Genomic DNA, 21631 nt, shown 5'->3' with positions numbered 1-21631 from the left:
ACCTGGAATAGCAATATCATCGACTGGCCGAACGTTTTGAAATTGTATACATCATCCAGTCCGCTCTTGTCTTTCACGTGCATGAAGAATGACATTCCAAAAATCGCGAAGATAAACATCACCAAAAACAGTAATAGGCAAATATTGAAGAGAGCTGGTAACGACATCGCCAGGGCGAAGAGAAGAGTTCGAATACCCTTAGCACCTTTCACGAGTCGAAGCACACGACCGACTTTTGCCACCCTTACTACACGGAGCAAGGTCGGCGATACGAAATATTTCTCAATAATATCGCTGAGAACCAGACCTGAAGGGAACACATATGCATTTTATTACAATAATCCTTAATAAGACAATAAGAAAGGATAAGATTTATGTGTCAACTAGATTAGGTTGTGCGATCTAGGTAAAGGCGGTGCTCTCTAAGTTGATAAGTGTTTTAAGTTCCATGCAACGGAAGATCTTTGCACACAGGATTACTAGTCTTATGAAACTTAATTCATTCATTGAATATAAAGTACGTGAAAAATTATGCGTTTCTAACTCTAATTTGATTTGTAAGCAATAATATTGCACAATGAATGATAACAAAGAGTTTCGTGAAAATAGTGTTTCTTATTTTGTTTCTTCAAGAAGAAGATTCAAGGTGTTTGATGCACGATTCAAGATTCAAAAAAAAAAAAAAAATAGATTTAAAAAAAACATGCATCGTACAGTCCTAAGGACTGTTATCCCTTGTTCTCTAATCTTCTCTTCTTGTTAGATCTGGCTATAAAAAAAATTAACATGCAGTTATAGATTGATAAAAAAAACAGAAACTTGATTAAAGCTCGATCACTCGTTAGATCACGCGGTGCTGTACAAGAAAAAAAAATGTATCATTGTCGTAGGTTTTCGTGTTAGGCATTCAAAAGTTTAAAGATGAGCAGACTAGCAATCGGTTACTCCTTTCTACGAAGACTAATTTGGAAAAAAATTCTCGTAATACAGACCCGCTCTTACCCGATTTTTTGACTAATGATCGTCTTTACATCAATCAACATGTGTAAATACCAGTCAAATACGACATTATATCAATATAAAAAGATACCAACAAATGTTTAACCATTAAAGCCGTTTAAATCGTTAATTTAAGATTGAAAGTTTATTATGAAAAACCAGATATTAGACTTGTTAAAGTTTATTAGAAATATATGTAAAAAATAGATAAATAAATTGTGCAATCAAATGATAATGAATTAAGTTAAGAATCAAATTTTATGAATTTTTAAAATTAATGTAAAAATATTTGGATATTGATCTGCTTTATAAATAAAGAGCTATAATGTTGCTTTTAATGACTGGACACATGTTCATAACCATGAGGAAACGAGGATTATACAGGATAGGAAAGATAGGATTACACATAACATCAATGTAAGGCTACGTAACATAATGACGCTGATCAGTCGTTGCAGCACACGTGAAATATTAATCCTGTACGCTTTCTTTTTTGCTAAGATGCTAAGTTTTGCGTGCAGTAGAGATAATGAATTGAACATGCTCATTTGCATCCTAATTAAAAAAAAAAAAAAAAAAGAAGAGAGAGCTATGTTGTGTGATGAAAAAGCTAACAGGATTATCTTTTCCATTATCATGTATCAATTTCACGGGGGCCATACGACTGAACTAATCATTACATTACATTACCTAATATTGACAATATAACAACAACAAAATCAAAGAGGTTCCATGGCTCCTTGAAATAGTGGTAACGCAGAGCGAAGATCTTCATGAGACACTCGCTGGTGAATATCACAATGAATATCATGTTTAGATAGTCCAGAACATCGCTGAAAGTCTGAGTTTGTTGATAGTGGTCCAACGTCATCGTAAGCATATTCAGTCCGATGAACAACATGATTATCATATCGAACTTTTTGTCCGTCACTATTTCAAACACTATCGCTTGCGGCCTCCACTGAAAGACAAAATGTTTGCGTTAAAATAGAGATTTTTTAATTGGAAAAAGAAAGTAGAAAAATTCGATAAGCACCTACTTCTTAATAAGCTATTCGGCTATCGAAATAGACATTCACTAAAGTCTTACAATTTGAAACATATAATTACCAAAATTTTACTTAAGATTTACTTAACTGTCAGAATGTTACGATACAACACAATGAATCGGTAAAATTTTAGAATTGGAAGTTCCCAATAGGTAGAATTTCAAAATTATAAATTCTCACTCACAGTAAAATTTCATAATTAAGAATTTCCTATTACTAAAATTTCACGACCAAAGACTCTTATTCTACTAAAGTCTTATAATTAAAAGTTGTTCACCGCCAAAACTTTACAATTAAACACTTCCAATCCCTAAAGCTTTACAATTTAAGATGACTAATCACGGAAATTGCAATGTTCAAAATTCAACTATACACAAAATTTGATACAAATGGACTTAAGCGCTGTAAAAAAGATTATCAGATTGAGTTGCTAGGATCAAGAGAAGAATCGAAGAGGAAGAAATTCACAAATATTCCAACGATATAATTCTCTACATACTCTTGGACGTGGAATGGCTTTCAATGGTTTCTTGCTACCCATCTTTTTCATAGCGTTGTAATATTTCTTCTGGTCTTCCGTCATGAACATCTCGAGGGAACCACCCGCCTTTTTCTTCTGCTCGTTGAAGTTATCGATGATCACACCAATGAATAGATTAAGGGTAAAAAACGATCCGAATATAATGAAGAATACAAAATAGAAATACATGTAGATGTTTGTTTCACGAATTGGTTGTTTGTTGAGCTGTAGACACAAAAGAAAGATTAATTAAAGAATCAAATAATGATTGTTGATTAATTCAAGTTACAAACGATACACTCACCTCCCTAGAATCTATCGCGTCGTTCATGATCTGAATCCATCCTTTAAACGTGGCCACTTGGAACAAGCACAGATAAGCCTTTCCTACGTGGTCGAAATTCATCGGAGAATTCTCCCAGGTATAGTTCTCAGCCAAACAGGCGTTTCGGTCAGGGATTATTTCGTGGCTGAGTGTTGTTTTATTCGCATCTACGCACTGTAAAGAGACAACGAATATAGTTAATTAAATAGAAAAATATACGCACGACGTTTCACGATTCTTTATTATCGCATATTTTTCAAGGTAAGCTGAAGGAAAAATAGGAACATTCTGCTACCTTTAATTTTCCGATATTGGCTTTTCGGGATGGACAATGGTGTTTCTAGCTCAAAATACAAATGCCAAGTGCACGTGCAAAATCGGAACACGATCGCACATCCTGAAGAAGCAATATCAAAATATCTCATCATCGTGAAAGTTTGAAATCCAAAGTACTTCTCTAATTTGTTTTGAATTACCAATACGATTCAATCGAAAGATTAATACTACCAGGTGTAAGTTGTTAAGCTATAAGAGCTCTGTATAAGAGTGGAATGTTGAGTCGATTGAATGTAAGTTTCCGGTCAATAAATTCTAAATAATTTAGAACGATGAAATAACTTCCTCGAGCTTTCAGCGATTCGCGTACAGTTCTCTCGTTTTCCTTGATCAGATTTGAACGCAAACATTTGTCAAATATGTTCCAAGCATTATGCTTAATTACAGAAACGCTTTTGAAATAATTACCTTGAAATATTTGCCGGCAAAAAGCTGTACACCCATAATGGCGAAGATCAACCAGAAGATAAGACACACCAGTAACACGTTGAAAATGGATGGAATGGCTTGAACCAAAGCGTTGACGACTACCTGTGAGACAAAACCGTTCGTTAAAGTATCTGAAAATCGGTCCAATAAATGTTTTTTTTTTTTTTTTTTTTAATTCTGTTTCTCTATGTGCTTAAGTATGCGTTTCTATGCATCTCTACGCGTTTCTAAGTAAATGTCTACGCCGTGTGTTACGAATTCATCGTATGTGCAATGTAAACCTTGGATTCGTATTTTGCGATAAAATAAACGAAAGGATAAAACACCGCGCGAAAGCAAACAGGAATGTCGCATTATCATGTCGTATATAATTCGAACTTGATGAAAATTGATAAGAGTGCAAAAGAAATTCAATTGAATTTAACACGTCAGCGAAATCAGTCCTAGTCAATTTCTACGAAAAATGGGCAAAGAATCTATTGTATAAAAATGTAATATCACATTCAAATGTTCAGCTTCGTATAATTTTTATCTGAAAACAAGAAGCATGCAACATCGCTGCTCGATTTCGCCCGATTTTTCACGATTGCACAGGATCAAATCAGGAAACAGAGTCGATAAAATATCTTGGCTCATCTTTTTCGCAACAACATCTACGAAACGAGTCCAATCGAGTTTTCCCATGAATTTGTTCTCTTTCCTTTTTATGGAACAGTAAACCGAGGTAAACCCTGCATACTTACTTCAACACAATAATTATCACGTTCAATTTCGTACAACTACACCGCACGAACATAGATTATATATATATATATATATATGTATACCAATGAAACACCGAAATCACAAGTCTCCAGACAAATTCAAACAGACAATGAGAAAAAAAGAATTCAAAAAGAAAAAAAGAAAAAAAAAAAGTAGAAGAGGAAGAATCACGGCGAACACAAGGAGTGCCTCTGCGTTCACGAAGTATAATATTCGCGAACCTCATGGAAATCAATAGACTTGTGAGACAAATTAAGAAGGAACAAAGTATCGCTTTGCCTGATCATTGATCGATGTGACGTATGGTGCATACTTAACGTTGCTTCGAGATCACGACTACAAGTGTGCACATAGAATATTCACACGAGAAATAAACGAAAGCCAGCAGCAAGTGACGCACAAAGCATGTAACAGCGAGGCATTCCATTCGATATATTCGATGCGTTTTGGCGTGCGAAAATTTTTAGCGTTCCTCAGCGGCAAGCAACAATCCCATGCAGAAATAGAAATAATATATAATATATATAATATATATACTATCACATAGTAGGTTCGTAGATTTTACGTGTTTATATATTATATATATATATATATATATATATGTATTTATACATTTATATAGGTAGACAGATTATGCTGAAAATTAGTAGCTACGAACTACTGTATAATAAGATAGGGTAAGATAGTGTCAGGGCGTGGGCATGACAGTAACTCTACGCCCAGTATCTCAGCGACCTTGTATTACAGTTATGTAGAATCATTTTATGTCTGTAATGAGATATATAAACTGTTAAATTCATCCGAGAATGGTAAGTTACTAGTATGTTTGATGTAGGTATATAATACGTGTGTTGTTCGAGTATGTTGAGACCAGCTGTTTTCTAAATGAGGCACGTTTGTTTCAGGCTCGTTGAATTTCACAATAAGTATCTAAATACACCGCCGTTCGTAAATCTTGTCTAAACTTGTCATGGTTATTTTGTTACTTACTAATTGAAAATGATTTAATCGAAGGATACGTTCCCGAGCTGTTCGATTTATTATCTGTCGACATCTATGCAGACAGGGTCATCGCCTATGCAGGCGTTGATATCGCCGAGTTGATATTTCCGTGGTTTTCTATGCAAGTTGTTAGGCTGATGAAGAGTAGAGTCCTTGATATTTTTCTCATTTCTTCGATAATTAAAATAATAACGAGTAATCGTAGATGGTAAAATTTGTTTGAAACGATAATTTAAAAATATATAGTTTCGAGACTTTTCTACCAGATACACGTGCGAACATATCGTATGAAAAATAAGAATATAATATAACCGTAACCGAAGCAATTCTGCTTATCTTCTTTTTCACTAATTTCTTGTTATTTGCATTTCTTAAATGACATTTTTTTACAAAGTATTTAGAAGCCTATATGTTTATACGGTATATTCTTTCGTTTCTTTATTACTTTGTTCTAGCACCGTTTGCTGGAAAAACACTTGGGACACTTTGTACGTAAAACGAATACAAATCTATTGTCGTATGTTTTTTCAAGCGCCCGTTTCGTCTTCACTCAGAATTGAGAATCTATTTCACGTTTTTGCCTGGATTTCCTTTCAAATAGTACGTAATTGATGTTTGAAATATCTGCAAAGTATTAGCCGTATCTTCTAAAGATATAAAGAACGTTTTATAAATTAGAACGCGAAAGACGCGAGAATGTCTTGGAAATCATTAATCGTTCTCGCTATTTTGTAGAAATTATATAGACAGGGTGTTGTCTCGAATTTACGAGAAGCGTTCGTCGATCCAAAATTTACGAACAGCAGCGTACGTGTGTCTCTAAGGTGCATATCTCGCGAGAATTATTCAATAAAGAACGAGTCTACGTGCCGTTCAAACATTCGCAGTTTTAAGCTCAAGTGCATTCGCGATCGCCCTACTTATGTTCACGTGCAAAAGGAATCGAGTCTTCGACACGGCGAGACCGAAGAGTTGTTTCGTTAATTTTTCGAATAACTAACAACAAAGTAAGTAACTATATTTTAATGCAACAAAACTAAACAAAATATTCCGTGTCATATGAAACTCAAATCGGCCTCTTTGTCGATTCTCGCCATGAAAGAAAAACGGTGCCGCCGTTAAACTGATTTTCTTCCTAATTTTTTTTCTTTTTTTTTTTTTTGTACATACTCATTTATTATTTTATTTGTTATTTTTATTATCATTATTATTTCATAAATGCGATCTTTAATTTTCTTCTAATTATTTTCGACAATTTTCTTGAACTACTGATATTGATAATTCTGTTAGAACGGCTAATAATCTTATTCGTTCTAGATAATTCGACGGCACCGAGAAAATTCAAATTGAAAATCTGGACGAATCGAAAATTGTCAACAAAGTTGGGCATTGTTCAATCAACGTAAGTCATAGCGTTAATTACCTAATGTTGATACTTTCGAAGAACGAATTTGCAAAATCTGCAAGCCACTTTCGTTGTTACTTAATTATTTCAATTATTATTTTGGTATTCTTATCGCAAATAACTTGGAATAGGAAATATAGCAAGTCAAACACTCTCAGACAAGAGTCTCGCTATACTCTGCTTTTGATTCGACAAACCTTAACCGTATAGTTCTATCTTTGTTATTTGCTTCCTCTGGTACAATTATCCTCTAATACGATAATCCAACATATTAAACAACAAATAACAAGTACATTCTTCGCAAGAAATTTCTAATTAGACAGTTCTAGATTACTCGTTTGTCATAGCAGAGATACTATTTCGTCTAAAACTATCGTTACATCAAAATTATCCTACGATCGCGATATTTCTAACGACATATGCCCAACTCGGAAGCTCGATTCGCCCGCTAAAGAGAATGATCGATTCGGTCGGGAACATAATAAGAAAGTAATCGGCAAGGTCTGCTGAGACTGTGGGCTACATACCCGCATTCCCTGCATTCTAGACATCGCCCTGAGTGGCCTTAGGGCCCTTAGGGTCCTCATTGTTTTGAAGGCTTGGATCCCGCCAGCGCCACAGAGCGACGCTACGAAGTTAATGAGTGACACCTGCGAGCGAGAAACGAGAGCGGATCACAGCAACAGGTAGACAGGCTACTCGCGATACGAATTCATCATCATAATCATAATCATAATCATAATCATAATCATCATCATTATCATTATCATAATCAATAATCATTTCCAAACTTTCAAATACTAGAAAAATTTTAAGAGATAAGTAGAAACGGAAGAATAGAGAAAGAGAAGAAAATAGATAGCTAAAGAAAGGGTTAGGAGGAAGTAGAGGTTGTTGGTTGACCGTCGACGCGTCAATTCGTGTTTTGTATGGTTTTAGTTTCATGTCTTATTTCTCTTTTTTTTTCTTTTTTTTTTTTTTGTTTTGTTTTTTTCTGATCTCTCGATTTCCCGTCGATGGATCGAGGAGTCCATTGAAGCGGATTAAAGTAACACAGGAGTCCGTCCCATCTGTGGAAATCGTTCCATTTAAATAGTGTATGATACACATCGTAGATACAACAAATATCCAGAGCAGGGGGACGAAGACATTGAGAGAAACCAGATATGGCACACGTAGCGGTTCACAGTGAACAGAGAATGGACGTCGTGTCACCCCTGTTTGCGTACAATCCTTCGCTAAAAGGATGCTTTCAAATGCGTTACTGCGTTCTATTTGGCAATATCGTGGTTGTAAAAGGGAATTTTAAGAATTCGCTCAGCGCTTCTTGCGATTCTAGGAATTTCGAGGAAATTAAAACGTACAGAGTATTACGATAAGCTAATTTCTTCTAAGTTACGTAAGTGTTTATTTATCTGAAAGACGCGGTTGTACGCATACAGACGAGAACGACCGACAATGCAGAGAGCAATGAATGAGTTGATGAGAGATATTTTCGGTTGCGAGCATGATAATCGGCTTCGTCCTGAAACAGATGAAAAGGTTCGTCATACCAGCAGTAACGACGCGCTAGGTACCAATTTTATATCGTCTCACCATTCGATATATTCTGATCGTTAAGAAGAGTCTCGCAAATAGAAAAGTACTTTGCACTTTTTTTTCGATAGTTCGATAAAAGAATTAATTAACGTAGATGTAGAAGGTTTTTCTTCTTTCTAACAAAGCAATTTGTTATTGCCACATATTTTCGTATTATTGATAGATATTCTAATAATAATATTCTACGTAATTTTTTAAATACGATCGTTGTTTCAGATTTGTGGGTGAAAAATTATATTCATAATGAGAATTCATATTATTTCTTCATTGTAACATCAATTAAACTGGTACCGTGGTGCGTTGTAACGTTGAAAAATCAAAATCCTGATGATCAAATTCCAAAATTACACGCGCATAATATATTACGTAGTACACACGCGTACATGAACACACAAGGAAGATTGTACATTACACACAAAGCAATATAATATGTATATGTATATAATGTATATATATATATAGTTTATATGTATAGATACACTGTACTTTGCACAACGATCACTGTGCCAAAAAAGACTGTTTAGGAAAGGCGTACATCGGCAGTAGCTAGTACGACAAAAACTCCAATATCAGTGCAGACACCAAGTAGAGACACCAGTGTACCTCTGCACACCGGAAAGCACACCACAGAGTACAAGGCTACGATCACTGTAGCGATCATGTCCTCTCTCGTCACTTTTCCCTCGGTTTTTACTTATTGTTCCCTTCTTTCTTTCTAATCGCTTTTTTTTTCAGTTTTCTTTTTTGTCCTATCGACTCATTAAAAAACCAAAACCTCAGAACAAACGTGACGGATTGAAGATCAAAAAATTAATTTTTAAAAATACTACCATTAGATATTCATTTGTTTAAAAAGGTTTATAAATTTTGGGAAAGTACGAAGACATTATCATTCAAATAATACTACGAGGATTAATGACTAATAGTAATATTATTAATTCTTTATTTATTACTATTACGTTGAGCAGTAAGACCAGTCTTCATGTTATTGAAACAGCACGTTAAGTGTTGTTACTTTATAGAATAAAATCTGTCAAAAGAAGTATGCAACCTCTTTATTGGTTTTCTCTATAGATTTATATTTCTATTGGTAAAATTCAGATACGATTTTTCAACAATTTTTATAAATCAAACGTATATACTAGTGAAAGGTGAATGAACTTATTACTCGACTCAATAGTAACAAATTATGTACAAGAGAAAATTATCTGATTATAAAAGGAGCACTACTTACTCTTATAATATTATTTAAATAACAATGTCTCCTATTCAAATTAGAATTCTCCAAAAATACCATAGAAAGTTGCTCGATACCGTCACAAAGATTAATTTCTTTTAAACTGCAAAAATTAAAAAGGAAAAGTAAATGAACAAGCTCAAAACTTGCAACAAAGTTACACTTAAATTCCACAAAAAATATTCTGTACACTATATTTCAGTTTCATAAAATGATAAAATAATAATCCGTCAGATTTGCACGATCATACAAAGGTCGTCGTATCACCGGATGAGGCTGCTCTTTCTCGGTTTTTTTTTTTTTTTTTGCTTCTCGTCGACCGATGACTTACTCTCATGCCCTCCCATCGTGACACGGCTCGTAAAGGCCTCAAGGCCCTCAGTGTTCTCATGGAACGGAAGGCCGGGATGTCGGCGGCGCCTGCCCAGATGGCGCCCAAGTTGATCAGTGAGAGCTATCATCATCATCAAATATCGATCAGATGGAACGTGACACATGACACATGAGATATACGTTATTATACGTAGACGAGTTTGTACTACAGTAATCCACCACGAGGGAGTTTCCATGCTGAGCTCTTCCGCTTTGTGAACTGACTTTTTGGGTGGTTGGGAGGAGGAGAAGAAGAAGAAGGTGGAGGGCACACTTCGTCATTCAGAGAAACTTGAAGATGGGGAACTTTTGTTTCTTTTTTGTTTTTTGGAACAAGTTTACAAAATCTTTGATTCCTGGAAGAAATCTCAAGCGTTGCATGCATTTAAAGAAAGTTTCTTTCAGAGTTTCTGTTTTCTTGTATTTAAAGACTCCTCATCCTCTCTCTAATCATTTTGATATCCTTGTCTTATACAAAGTTGCTAAGACGATTGTTCAAGGTATAATGGACTTTGTATAAGAGATTCTTCTATGGATTTTATTGTAAGCTTGTTTCTGGTTGGGGAACGTAAACGAGGTTTAGCTGTGATATGAACTAAATTATTAAGTAGATTAGAGACATTTTATAAAAATATGAATTATAAAAGTATTTCCTTTTTGCGTTAAAAATAGAAATTAAAGACGCTATCTTTTGGAGATAATCTAATATAACATCCTTCATGTGAGTAATCGTTATCTTATTAACTTATTTTATAAAAAATCTGAATAGAAATTATTAGACATCTTTTCTTATTATCCTTTTACTCTTGAACGAGAGATTACGCACATTTAGATCGTAAAACTACATGAGATATATAAGAGAATTGTCTGAATAAATATGACTTACCATGACAATGATGAAATCAAGCCAGCACCAAGCGTTCGTGAAGTACTTTTTGAAGCCGAGAGCCAACCATTTGATTAACATTTCGAGGAAGAAAATCACAGTAAATATTCGGTCCATGTAGTATAAGATATCTTGCAGAATGGGTCGTTGTTGAAGATGCACATCTTCCAAGGCCTAAACATCACACAACGTATTTTCAATTATAATCTATATATCTTTAAAATTCATGAAGTAAAACAATATAATCAGATGATAATAAAACAATAATAAAAAATAATTTAAAAAAAGACAATAAAGACAACAAAGAAGAATTAGATGTATGAAATGTACTTACGAGAGCCATACTACTCAAAAGGATCATCAAAATGACGGCAGTCTCAAAATACTTGTTCTCAATTAGTTGGAAGGTCTTCAGTCTCAAATTGGCCCAACCCTGCCAAAATGGAGCGTCATCGTCACCAGCTAAGAACGGGAATTTCTTGTAACAATTTTCTGGACAACAGTCAGCCGGATAGTCGGATTCGATGGGATCTTCGTCTGCTTGGATAATTGCATCCCCCAGGACGCCTTCTCCCTCCTCTCCCTCTTCTCCAAGATCTTGGAAACATAAATTTTCGTTTTAAAAGGAACAATAATGATCATAATAATTATAACGATTAATGAAATATTGGCCAGATTGGTAAGTAAGTATGTATTTATTTAGAAAATTATTAATTACTAGACTGTGAATGTCTATGCATTTATGAAGAATTTAAAAACGTACAAATGCACAGAATGCATATAATATGTGAAGATATATGAAACATTGAAAATATACTCCAAATATACAGTAGAATGTAACGAAATAAGTATTCTGTTTACTCAGTTGTGTTGATAAAAATATGAATTTGCATAAACATCGAATTACTAATTATCTGTACTTAGTATATTATTTTAGAACATTTCAATATCTTACCTTCTTCTTGTTCCAGGTCTTCTTTACTCGCATCCTTCTTTTCTTCCCCATCCAACGAGTCCATACTTCCCTTATGACTTTCGTCCTTGAACGCTCTATTCTTGTGGCTGCCATATGATTTATTACTGCACAAAGGGTACCAGAAAAAAAAAGAAAGAAGAGACAAACACGTATGTAATCAACTCAATTTTCCACCGAAAGAATTATCTTCAACAATAACTGACAATAACTAAAATCTAAAAATAAATTCACCTGATGGTATCTTCCTCGTTCTGATTAATATAATCGTTGTCCAGCCTGTAGTCACGATGGTTTATCGAATTTGCTATAACTTTGCTGTTGTTCATGCACAGTTTACCCTTCTTCAATTTATTCTTTAGATCTCCTTTGAAAAAATAAATATTGCCTCACTTAATTATCAACAAAATTATCAACAAAATAGCGAATACTATTCACGATAAACTTAACTCCCTTTCATTGAAGGCTGAATCATTGTTATTACGATGATCGAACATTTTATTCTTCAGGGTAAAGCGAACAGAAAATAAAATAAAAATCTTTTCGTTCTCAAAAGATGCGATTAGTCCTTCTTCTAATAAATTAGAAGATTTTTTTTTAGAAAAAATAGTATAATAATATATCCTATTCTATATTTTCTATTGTATCATGTATATACATGTATATCATGTTGTAATTGCAGATGTTCTCCAACAGAAGTTATTCGATGACCTAATAGTCTGATAGAATATTAGTACGTAAATGTAACTTTCAATTATAAAATAATAAACATGAAATATCTGTACGAGTCAAAATTGATCCAGCCTTCACCTTGCAGGGGTTTAACACTTGAAAAAATTGAGTAGAATCGAAGAAAAATGCTCGATGACTGGTTCGAGGAAATATTCGTTTTCCTCGATACGCTTACCATGGATGGTAAATTCCATTCCATCTCCGATAGCAACTTCGAGTTGGTTTATCTCCTTGGCACTCTTTTTATCTCTATACGCATCCAGCTCGCCATCTGCAAGATCTAGGTCCCCATCGCGATCAATTCCATCTGCACAGTCATATAAAATCTCTAACCCGCCCTTATCAGAATCATTTCGTCAAAAAATATTTCTCTGTATCGGACAGAGTAACTGACGTGATTTTCATCGAGTAACCAATTCGTAAACTATGAAATCGTCGATTTTCTATCGTCGATCCGAAAATATTTAAGAAGAAGAAGAAAAAAAAATAGAAAAAATATTCTACTCTATTTTGATCTTTCTTTTCTTTTTTTTTTTTTCTTAATAGAATTTTTGTTTCGTCGTTTTTGTTCATGCAATATTCTCGTGTCTAGCCTCGTTACGACGCTGTACTAATTGTAAGATGCTATAATTAAACGACGGTGTACAAGTGTGACTAATTTTAATACGCGATACATGATGGATTATATTGTAGTTTAATTGTTAGTATTTAATATTAGGTCAGAATCGAAGAAGGTATAATTATATTGTTCTTTTCCTTTGTTGCAAAATATTAATAATAAGCAGAAGTTGTAAAACAGAAGAAAATACAACACTCTTTTGCTTGAAAACATAATGCAAAAATTTACGAGCAATTAATTTACGTAAATTGTAATAGAATTTTGATTTGTAACGTTCGTTGTTATATTATATGATTGGCGTTATATACAGGGTGTCGTAAAATAAATTCACATAAAATGATTATCGAATAGTAAGTCGTATAGAGTTGACATTTTCCTTTCAATACTATTGAAAATATAATCTCCAGTTTTGTTATATAGATATAACATTTCAAATAATATTACCACACGTTATTAGTAATTTAATATTGTCATTTGATATTCTTGCGATATTAGTAGAAAAATCTCTTTACATGTAACACGGAAACAAGTTTGACAATAAAATAAATGACATTTTACAGGTAAAGCCACTTTTGAGGAAGGAAAATTGACATAATCTATAATTCGTCAATTTAAAAACCACGTAACTACTATTGGAATTATTATGTAAAAGAGATCAAATCACATATAAAGTATAGCAATTAAACGATTCATATATGTAATTTATTAATCATCTAATTAATTATTGATTATCATATACGAACTGTAGAGTTTGGTTCATACGCATTAATTTTTATGATTCGTACATTGTATGGTCTATGAACTCTTCTCTTTTTCTATATTTTTTCCTACTAATAAATATTTAGTGAAAATTATTTTGAGACACCCAGTATATAATTCGAGACCATTTTCTGGATCTCAATAATATTCATTGCATATTTGCGATTAATCTAGATTTTTTACCACACAATCTCTGAAAGTCAGATCAATCCAAATGTATCGCGCGATGCTGCAAAATCTACACTCGATCTTATTCGATAATTTTTAAGCGATGATTGATTTTATCGGGAGATGAGACGTTTACTTTCTCCAACGTGAAAATAATAGGCAAAGCAACGTATAACTGCCAGGCTAATCAGCGAAGCAAAAATTAATCTATCCTATTCCTGTCCTCTTTATTCTCTTTCCCTTTCTCTCGCTCTCTTTCTCTCCGTCATTTTTAATTCGTGGAAGAAACGTAGAAAAATAGCGAACCGATTGAAAACTCTGCATCAAAAAGATAAAAGAAAAGAAGAGGATCACCAGTCAATGTACTCTGTCGTTTGTCGCGAACAAATTAGAAAAAAAAAAAAAAAGAAAAAATTGTAATAATTAAAAAGCACCAAATCTAAAAGAGATCAATAAAATATTAAAAAGAAAAGGATCGATCTCGCTAACTATTTTCGCGCTGTTTTCCTCCTTTTCGTAATTTTCCATTTTAATAAAAGAACATTTCGTTTTGTCCGTTTCGTCGACTGGCAGCGAAATAAAAGTACTTAAAGAAATAAAATGGTTGTTCTTTTTTCGTTTAAAGTGAAAAGCAGAACTGAAAAACAGTGCCACGAACTACACAGCGCACACAGCAAGCGATCTGATTGGATATAAACCTTCTTTCCAACTGTTGGACGGTCCCTCACCTGGCGCCTGATCGGATATCTGATTGGTGAGTTTGGCTCGCATCATTTTAGCAAGATAAAGGACATTTCGCTTGATCCACTTAATAAATCGTGCTATTCGATCGATCGCCTCCGCGATCTTGTTCGTATCGTTGTCCGCGGTCGGCGCCGATAGATTCGACGAACCGAAGTTGCTCAGCAACAAAGCCAAGAAGAGATTCAGCACCTGTTCGTTTGCACATCAAACAATTTTCATTTCGTCTCGGGCTCGCGCCTTGTTTTTATCTTTAGATGATAAGGAAGACTATTGGTTTAGTTGATATGATGTTTTAAGAAAGGAAGTGGCAGCTAAACTTTTAAGGTTTAATCTTTAGGGTTGACCGTGTTAAAATAGGAAGATTGAAGGGTCGTTTTTTGATAAAGGAAGTAGGATTCTATTTAGGGAATTCTAAGTTAAACGTATTGGAAAATAATATTGAAAGATACTTTGATTTTGAAAATGAATGTGCTTTAGGGCGTTTATGTTAAATTTAAGAAATTATACAAGAGCTTGATCTTGATAAAGAATGTAGAATCCTTTTGCGAAGGATGTTGGTAAATGCGTTGGAAAATACGTACATGCTCTTTATGAAGGAAGCGAAGGATTCTTTGGTTTGAGAATGGATGTGTAACTTAATTTTTCAGAGATGAAGTGTTAAATTCGAAACACCAAATAATTGGAAGAATCTAATCTTTTGATAAGGATATGTTGAAAAGAGATAGAATTGAATTTCTAGAACATATTTTGAAAATGTATGTATGTTGAATTGAAGAAATTGAAAAAAGGAAAAAAGAGAAGAAGGTGAAGAATATCGTAAGGAAGGCGAATAATGATTTAAAAGATCTAGTTTGCTAGGACACTAATATGAAGAATTAATGACTTTTCTTAAAGATGAAATTTCAGATCTGCTTGAAAAAATACAGTGTCGTTGCCGATTCTTTGTTAGTAAATTTCTTTTCCTCAGTCTTCAGTTTTTTCAGTTCAACATACTTTGTAAGATTAAGCCTGAAACTAGAAATTCGTGAGCAGTTACAATCGTTACAAATTATCACTGAAAATAAGCTTCCATATAATTTATTAGACCTCGTTTAAGAATTAGTAAGAAGAAAATAGAAGGATATTAGACAAACCTTGTGAAGAGTAATTTAATAATTGAAAGTAATTTAGTATCAGTTACGAGTAAGGCTCGTTAAATATACTTACAACCAGATTACCGATGACAACAGTAGCCAGAAAGAATGGTATGCAAGAGACGTCTCCCACAAGCATACAATCCCACATAGACTCGATCCACTCTCCGCAGAGTACGCGAAACACGATCATGAACGAATGCATAAAATCGGTGAAATTCCATCTCGGTAGATCTCCATCGGGGAACCGATCAACGTTGTCCGTATAGTTCTTTCCAAACAGTTGCATACCCATCACGGCGAAAATGAAGATGATGATACATAACACGAACGTCAGGTTACCCAGCGCGCCTACTGTTCTGCCCATGATGGAAATTAGCAGATTCAACGTAGGCCACGACTTCGCCAGTTTGAACACTCTTAACTGGAAACAGAATGATTATTCAGTACTTTTTATTATAATTTGTTAAATGAAAGTAAAAAGAAAAATATAATAGATTCTTCATTATTCTTATTATTCGCATTATACAATATATTATTTGTTTTTTTCTTTATCTATCTAAAAATAGATGCTCGGTATTTTCAGGATATTTTATACCGAAATTGGTTTACAAATAATACAAATAGATGAAATGATTTACCAATCTGAACGATCGCAATACGGAGAGACCCTGGACACCTTCTAATCCCAACTCCAGAAGCGAAAGAGCGACGATAATGAAGTCGAAAATATTCCATCCTTCTTGAAAGTAATATTTCGGACTCATTGCTATCAGTTTCAGCGTTGCCTCGATACCGAATGTTGCCGTGAAGAACTACAAATATAAAAAAAGAATAATATTATAAGCGGACAACGATATTATTCGTCTAAAGGATCAAGAATAAAATAATCTCTTCAAAATTATAAAATATCTAAATAGGTAGTTTATAAACGAATTAAAATTTTGTTACACATAGGATATATTATTAAAAGCCATGTTACTTACGTAGTTTCCTGTCTTGAGCACTTTTTCCATATCCTTGTCCATATCGTGATGATCGAGCGCCATGAACAATGTATTGACGACGATACAAAGGGTGATGAACAACTCTACGAATGGATCGAACACCACAAGAGACACGTATTTTTGAAACTCAAGCCACAACCAGCAACAATCCCACACGCAGAAGATATCGATGCAACGCAGCACCGCGGCCAACAATTTGTCCTTAAACTTTGGCCCTTCTTCATCGTCGTCTGTCGGAAAGTAATAGGTCGAAACTGTAACGCGTGTTAGTAATTTTGTCTGGCACCACTCTTTTTGGGGAAAGAGGTTTTCTCGTTCTTTCTCAAGCTTGCATAGTCTTTTATTATACATTCCTTTTGTTTTCTTTATATATTCTTTTTAGCTCATTAGACCACAGATTATCAAATACGAGAAACAGGCAGGTGTGTGTATATATATCATAGCAAAACAGAACCAAAAACGAAAGGAAAAGAAGAAAATTCAGAATACAGGAACACTACAGACCTTTCCTGAAAGCAAAGAAAATGAGAAGAGAAAATAAAAATGGTGCGCATTCAAAGCGTTTTACGTGAATGTGCAGGCAGCAAGAACACGCGCAGCCCAAAAGCTGTGTGCAAGAGTGTTGTAAACAGAAAAATCGAAGCGGCCAAGTGGAGAATAAAAGTGCTGCATGAGTTGCTATGCGGAAGAAAGGGATGAGAACGAGTTCAAATAAAATTCTTGGACGTTTAAAATGCAATTAATCCTCAGTTGATGGAACATAGTACTGGTAGAATGGAATAAATCGAATTTTAAGAAATTAGGATAAAAGAAACGTGCTATATATAATTTTCAAAAGACCTACTCAAATTCACGAACGTAATCTCCTCTTTAAAATAAGGATGATCGTTCAAAAATTCAATCTTCTCTTTAAAATATCTTTCCAAATATTAAATCTCTTTTTTTTTTTGCGATAATTTTAATAAAAACCTCATTCAACTATTGGTGGATAAAAATCATAAAAAAACGTGAACACCATTAAGTATACACAGGAATAAAATCTCAATTACAACAAAGAATAATTACAAATAACAGGAATAAAAGAATCTGGAGGGAAAAATTGAACGTGATAAAAACAATTGATCTGATTGGATTCTTTTAGACGTTGCTGTATTGGCTTTTGCAAGAACCTAAGGTCAATGTGCGATAATGCTGCTTGGTGTTCTCGCTAGTAATGTCACTTTAGAAGCGCTAATCGCATTTTCTAGAGCACTGAGTGTCGATGATACGGCGAATGATAGTAATCATCGCTCGATGAAGCTTTCTGATTCTACATTCTTCATTGTGCAACGCAGGTAAACGCGGTGGTGCCCTCGAAGCGAGTGCCTTCGCGAAAAAATACTATGGTAAAATTAAAGTTTCGCTGCAGTGTACGTCGGTGATCGGACGAGGAGCTGAGGCGAAATCCAGGCACGAAGCGACCAGGACCGTGTAGCTGCAGCGAGGATGTTTAATCTGTGTCGTATACATCAGGAAACAAACTCTGTTTCCCCAAAAGAAACTATCACAAACGGTTCTCATCTATATTCGTTTCTTTCTTTTTTTCGCTTTTCTGTTTCATTTATCCATCCAAGTGTTCGAGGGCTTACGCACTGCAATTATTTCGATGAATTTATTTATTACGATTTAGAAGATTAGTTGTATCGTGTATCTGTGAATTCTATCTTTTATATTTCATACATTTTTCCTTTAAATTTTTCTAAGACAATAACAAAAAATGGAACTTATTAGGACCAACGGGAATTATACCATGCACTGTAATACACTGTGGTATTAATACAATAACCAATAATGAATAAAATAAAAATAATTCGTTGGTTATTTCGATATAAGAGAGTCTGGACGTAATTATACATTGAAATTAAATAATAGAAAAAAAAGAGAGATACAGATAGATGTATATAACGTATATAACGTATGTAGGAGTCGGTCTACTATGTACAAGGCGCTCAGACAAAAATCTTCAGCACTGAATATCAATGGAGAAAAACTGTACAAGAGTTTTAACAACGGTGTACATCAAAATGACAGGATGCTCATCACACAAGAGATACACATCTGTGATAAAGGGTGATAGAAAACTGTAAGAAAGAAGAGTAATGTGAGCGAAGGAGCTGAAACTCGACATTACCTCCTTGCTCCGGTGTTCTGCTCTGTCGACCCGCGGCCTGCTCTATGATATCGTTCAGCACCATCACGTCTGCAAGAAAAAACAACACATTATGTTTTCTCCAGAGAAAAGTTGTTTATCGAATATGCAAAATAACTATCGTTAAATTATTGTCTTTTTCTTAAATGAATTTACCTTTCATATCAACTACGGCATGTTGTTGTGAAGGCTCTATAAACGGATTGTCTTGTTGCTTTGCCTTGCCCATGGGATCTTCTAGATCACCCTCCTGAACATAAAATAAAATCTTTATTCCTTCGTCAGAATTTTTCCGTAATATATAATCAATTAGAAAATCTATTCGACAAGTGTACTCAAGGATGTTCAGCTTTAAGGAAAAAGAAGATGGATATTACTATTCGACGTTTATAAAACACAGAGACAAATAAATATTAATACAACGATGAACGAACAAATAAAATAATAAGGAAGTGAAGATAAATAGCAAATGAACTAAAACTAAAACCTTCTAAATTATATTTACTAAATTAACGAAGCCTTATCCTGTAATTGGATAAAATATTCATTCTCTCTCATATGTATATACAGCAACATAAAACAACATAGAAATAAAGAAGGCATTTTATTCGTGTATACTATCAAACACCATCGCCTAAACACAGCTCATAGACAAAAACCCCTTAATCGTCCCCATCGTATTCCATCATTTGAAATTAGTACAAGCCCCCCAAAAATCGCCTACTCACGTAATGGTACTTCTGATTAGAATCCGTGAAATGGCCATTCACGGATGGTGGCCTGACAGATCTGATTCTCAGCTGGCTCTCCTTCGTCATCGGTTTCCCCGCGTTTGCTATTCCACCGATCAAATCACCATGGGACGTGTACGAAAGCCGTGATGCGTGTGACGTGTACGACGAGTGCCTGGACCCAAGATTCGCGTAGTAGACGGGCACGACGATCGTGCCATTCTCCTCGGACATTGGCGTGACCGCGTTCGAGTCGTCCGCGTATGGCAGGTGTTCCTGGGCGTCGAGGAACGTCGACAGGACCAACGGCTTCCGGTCGCCTCCTGGCGGTCCGACGAAACGGCCCCGGCCATTTCTGATCGTGAACTGATGGCTACCGCGGCTGCTTCGACGGAGATTGAACGGTGAGCCAGGCAGGCTAAGACTCGCCTGAAATTACAACAAAGCGGACCACCGCTTTTCTCTCTCACTGTTCTCGAGTTTCTCTCGAAAAGCGTGGACGTCAAGGGACACACGTTTAAGGGAGCAAGGCGGGTTCCTCCTCGTTCTTTTTCCCCGTTAACATTAACCCTTTGCGGCCAGGCGTCGCCATAGTTTGGGCATTTAAAATTTGTCTTCAAGGTCGGATGTCTTCGCAGTGGCCGCATTCAAAATTTCTCTTTGCACTTACTATTTGTAATTATGTAATTTCAAGGCTCGTGGATCTGTCTTTGGGCTTAGAAACTATTGTTCAAGAAGAAGAGGAATATGTCTTGAATATCGGATAGATGTTGATTGTTATTAAAGATAAATATTTATTGTCTTGAGCTTTATTTGATAGTATCGCTAGAAAAGTACGCCGACCGCAAAGAGTTAACCCTTTCGAACCTTGTGAACGCCTATGTGCGTCGAACAGAGTCCATTCTCTAATATTTGCATCTGTGCATTCGAAATGGAAGAAATTCCATTAGTTTATAAAGCGTTTAATGCGAGTTTCAGAAAGTCTGTGATCATTTTCGTTGGACAAATATATGCACAGTAATTTAAATCTTCTTTGCAATAATCGCAAAGTTTGAATTGTTCTCTTTCATAAGTTGATAGATTTACATATGTTGTATTTGATAGTTACATCGTTCGCGATGCACTTTTGTTGCTGTACATATTATGTGGAAAAATTTAATAGTAGTTGTTGATTTTTGTATTTATTGCTCAAGTAATTCTACGCGATACGTATGCAGGATATCTTGAGAAAATCTGGTTTTCTTTTAATACTGTATACCACTATGTGAAAATCAGCTTACTTTTTCATTATTTTTCACAGTCTCCATAAAAATACCAAAAACTTATTCAGGCCACGAAGACACTCTAAGACATTCTGTCGACGTTTAATGTGTGGTATAAAAAGCAATCTGTACCGAAAGGGTTAAATCCACTCTCCTACGGGGACTCATCGACGAGTCTTCGGAGGGTCTATGAAATGAGAATGGTCGCACGAAAGCCGGTAACCATTTTTATCTGAGTTTTAATCCCTACAACGAACGTTGAAGTTATGATCACCATGTTGAGATTAAGGTGGAAGCTTAATGCCTTCATGGAGAGACAAATCCTATCTAGTAATTCTGACATTGCTAATTTTATTCTTGCGGGCTTAAAGGCTACGCGAAGCTCAACATA

General features: G+C 34.8%; 1 protein-coding gene across 34 annotated transcripts in view; it reads right to left on the bottom strand.

Annotated features, from left to right (window-relative positions):
• Positions 1 to 21631, bottom strand: part of LOC117230250 (sodium channel protein para) — a 69786-nt gene that overhangs the window by 8238 nt on the left and 39917 nt on the right. For 3 of the 34 annotated variants that reach the window (XM_033487465.1, XM_033487464.1, XM_033487443.1), the window contains 18 exons: positions 19976 to 20407; positions 19404 to 19497; positions 19230 to 19298; positions 17039 to 17313; positions 16694 to 16867; positions 16126 to 16476; positions 14874 to 15108; positions 12805 to 12909; positions 12132 to 12264; positions 11880 to 12004; positions 11259 to 11521; positions 10925 to 11098; positions 7358 to 7480; positions 3638 to 3760; positions 2873 to 3067; positions 2548 to 2793; positions 1690 to 1960; positions 3 to 307 (listed from right to left, as the gene is read on the bottom strand). In XM_033487465.1, the coding sequence (XP_033343356.1) occupies positions 3 to 307; positions 1690 to 1960; positions 2548 to 2793; positions 2873 to 3067; positions 3638 to 3760; positions 7358 to 7480; positions 10925 to 11098; positions 11259 to 11521; positions 11880 to 12004; positions 12132 to 12264; positions 12805 to 12909; positions 14874 to 15108; positions 16126 to 16476; positions 16694 to 16867; positions 17039 to 17313; positions 19230 to 19298; positions 19404 to 19497; positions 19976 to 20407 (3693 nt within the window). Of the gene's footprint in view, positions 1 to 2; positions 308 to 1689; positions 1961 to 2547; positions 2794 to 2872; positions 3068 to 3637; positions 3761 to 7357; positions 7481 to 9997; positions 10121 to 10924; positions 11099 to 11258; positions 11522 to 11879; positions 12005 to 12131; positions 12265 to 12804; positions 12937 to 14873; positions 15109 to 16125; positions 16477 to 16693; positions 16868 to 17038; positions 17314 to 19229; positions 19299 to 19403; positions 19498 to 19975; positions 20408 to 21631 lie in introns of all 34 variants that reach the window. The other 31 variants (XM_033487460.1, XM_033487462.1, XM_033487445.1 and 28 more) reach the window with 16 other exon arrangements.

The sequence above is a fragment of the Bombus vosnesenskii genome, unplaced genomic scaffold (genome assembly GCF_011952255.1).
Source record: "Bombus vosnesenskii isolate JDL3184/JDL3185 unplaced genomic scaffold, Bvos_JDL3184-5_v1.1 scf7180000013266, whole genome shotgun sequence".
NCBI classification, from domain to species: domain Eukaryota; kingdom Metazoa; phylum Arthropoda; class Insecta; order Hymenoptera; family Apidae; genus Bombus; species Bombus vosnesenskii.
The sequence above is the reverse complement of the archived record's forward strand: the minus strand, read 5'-3'. Positions and strand labels throughout refer to the sequence as shown.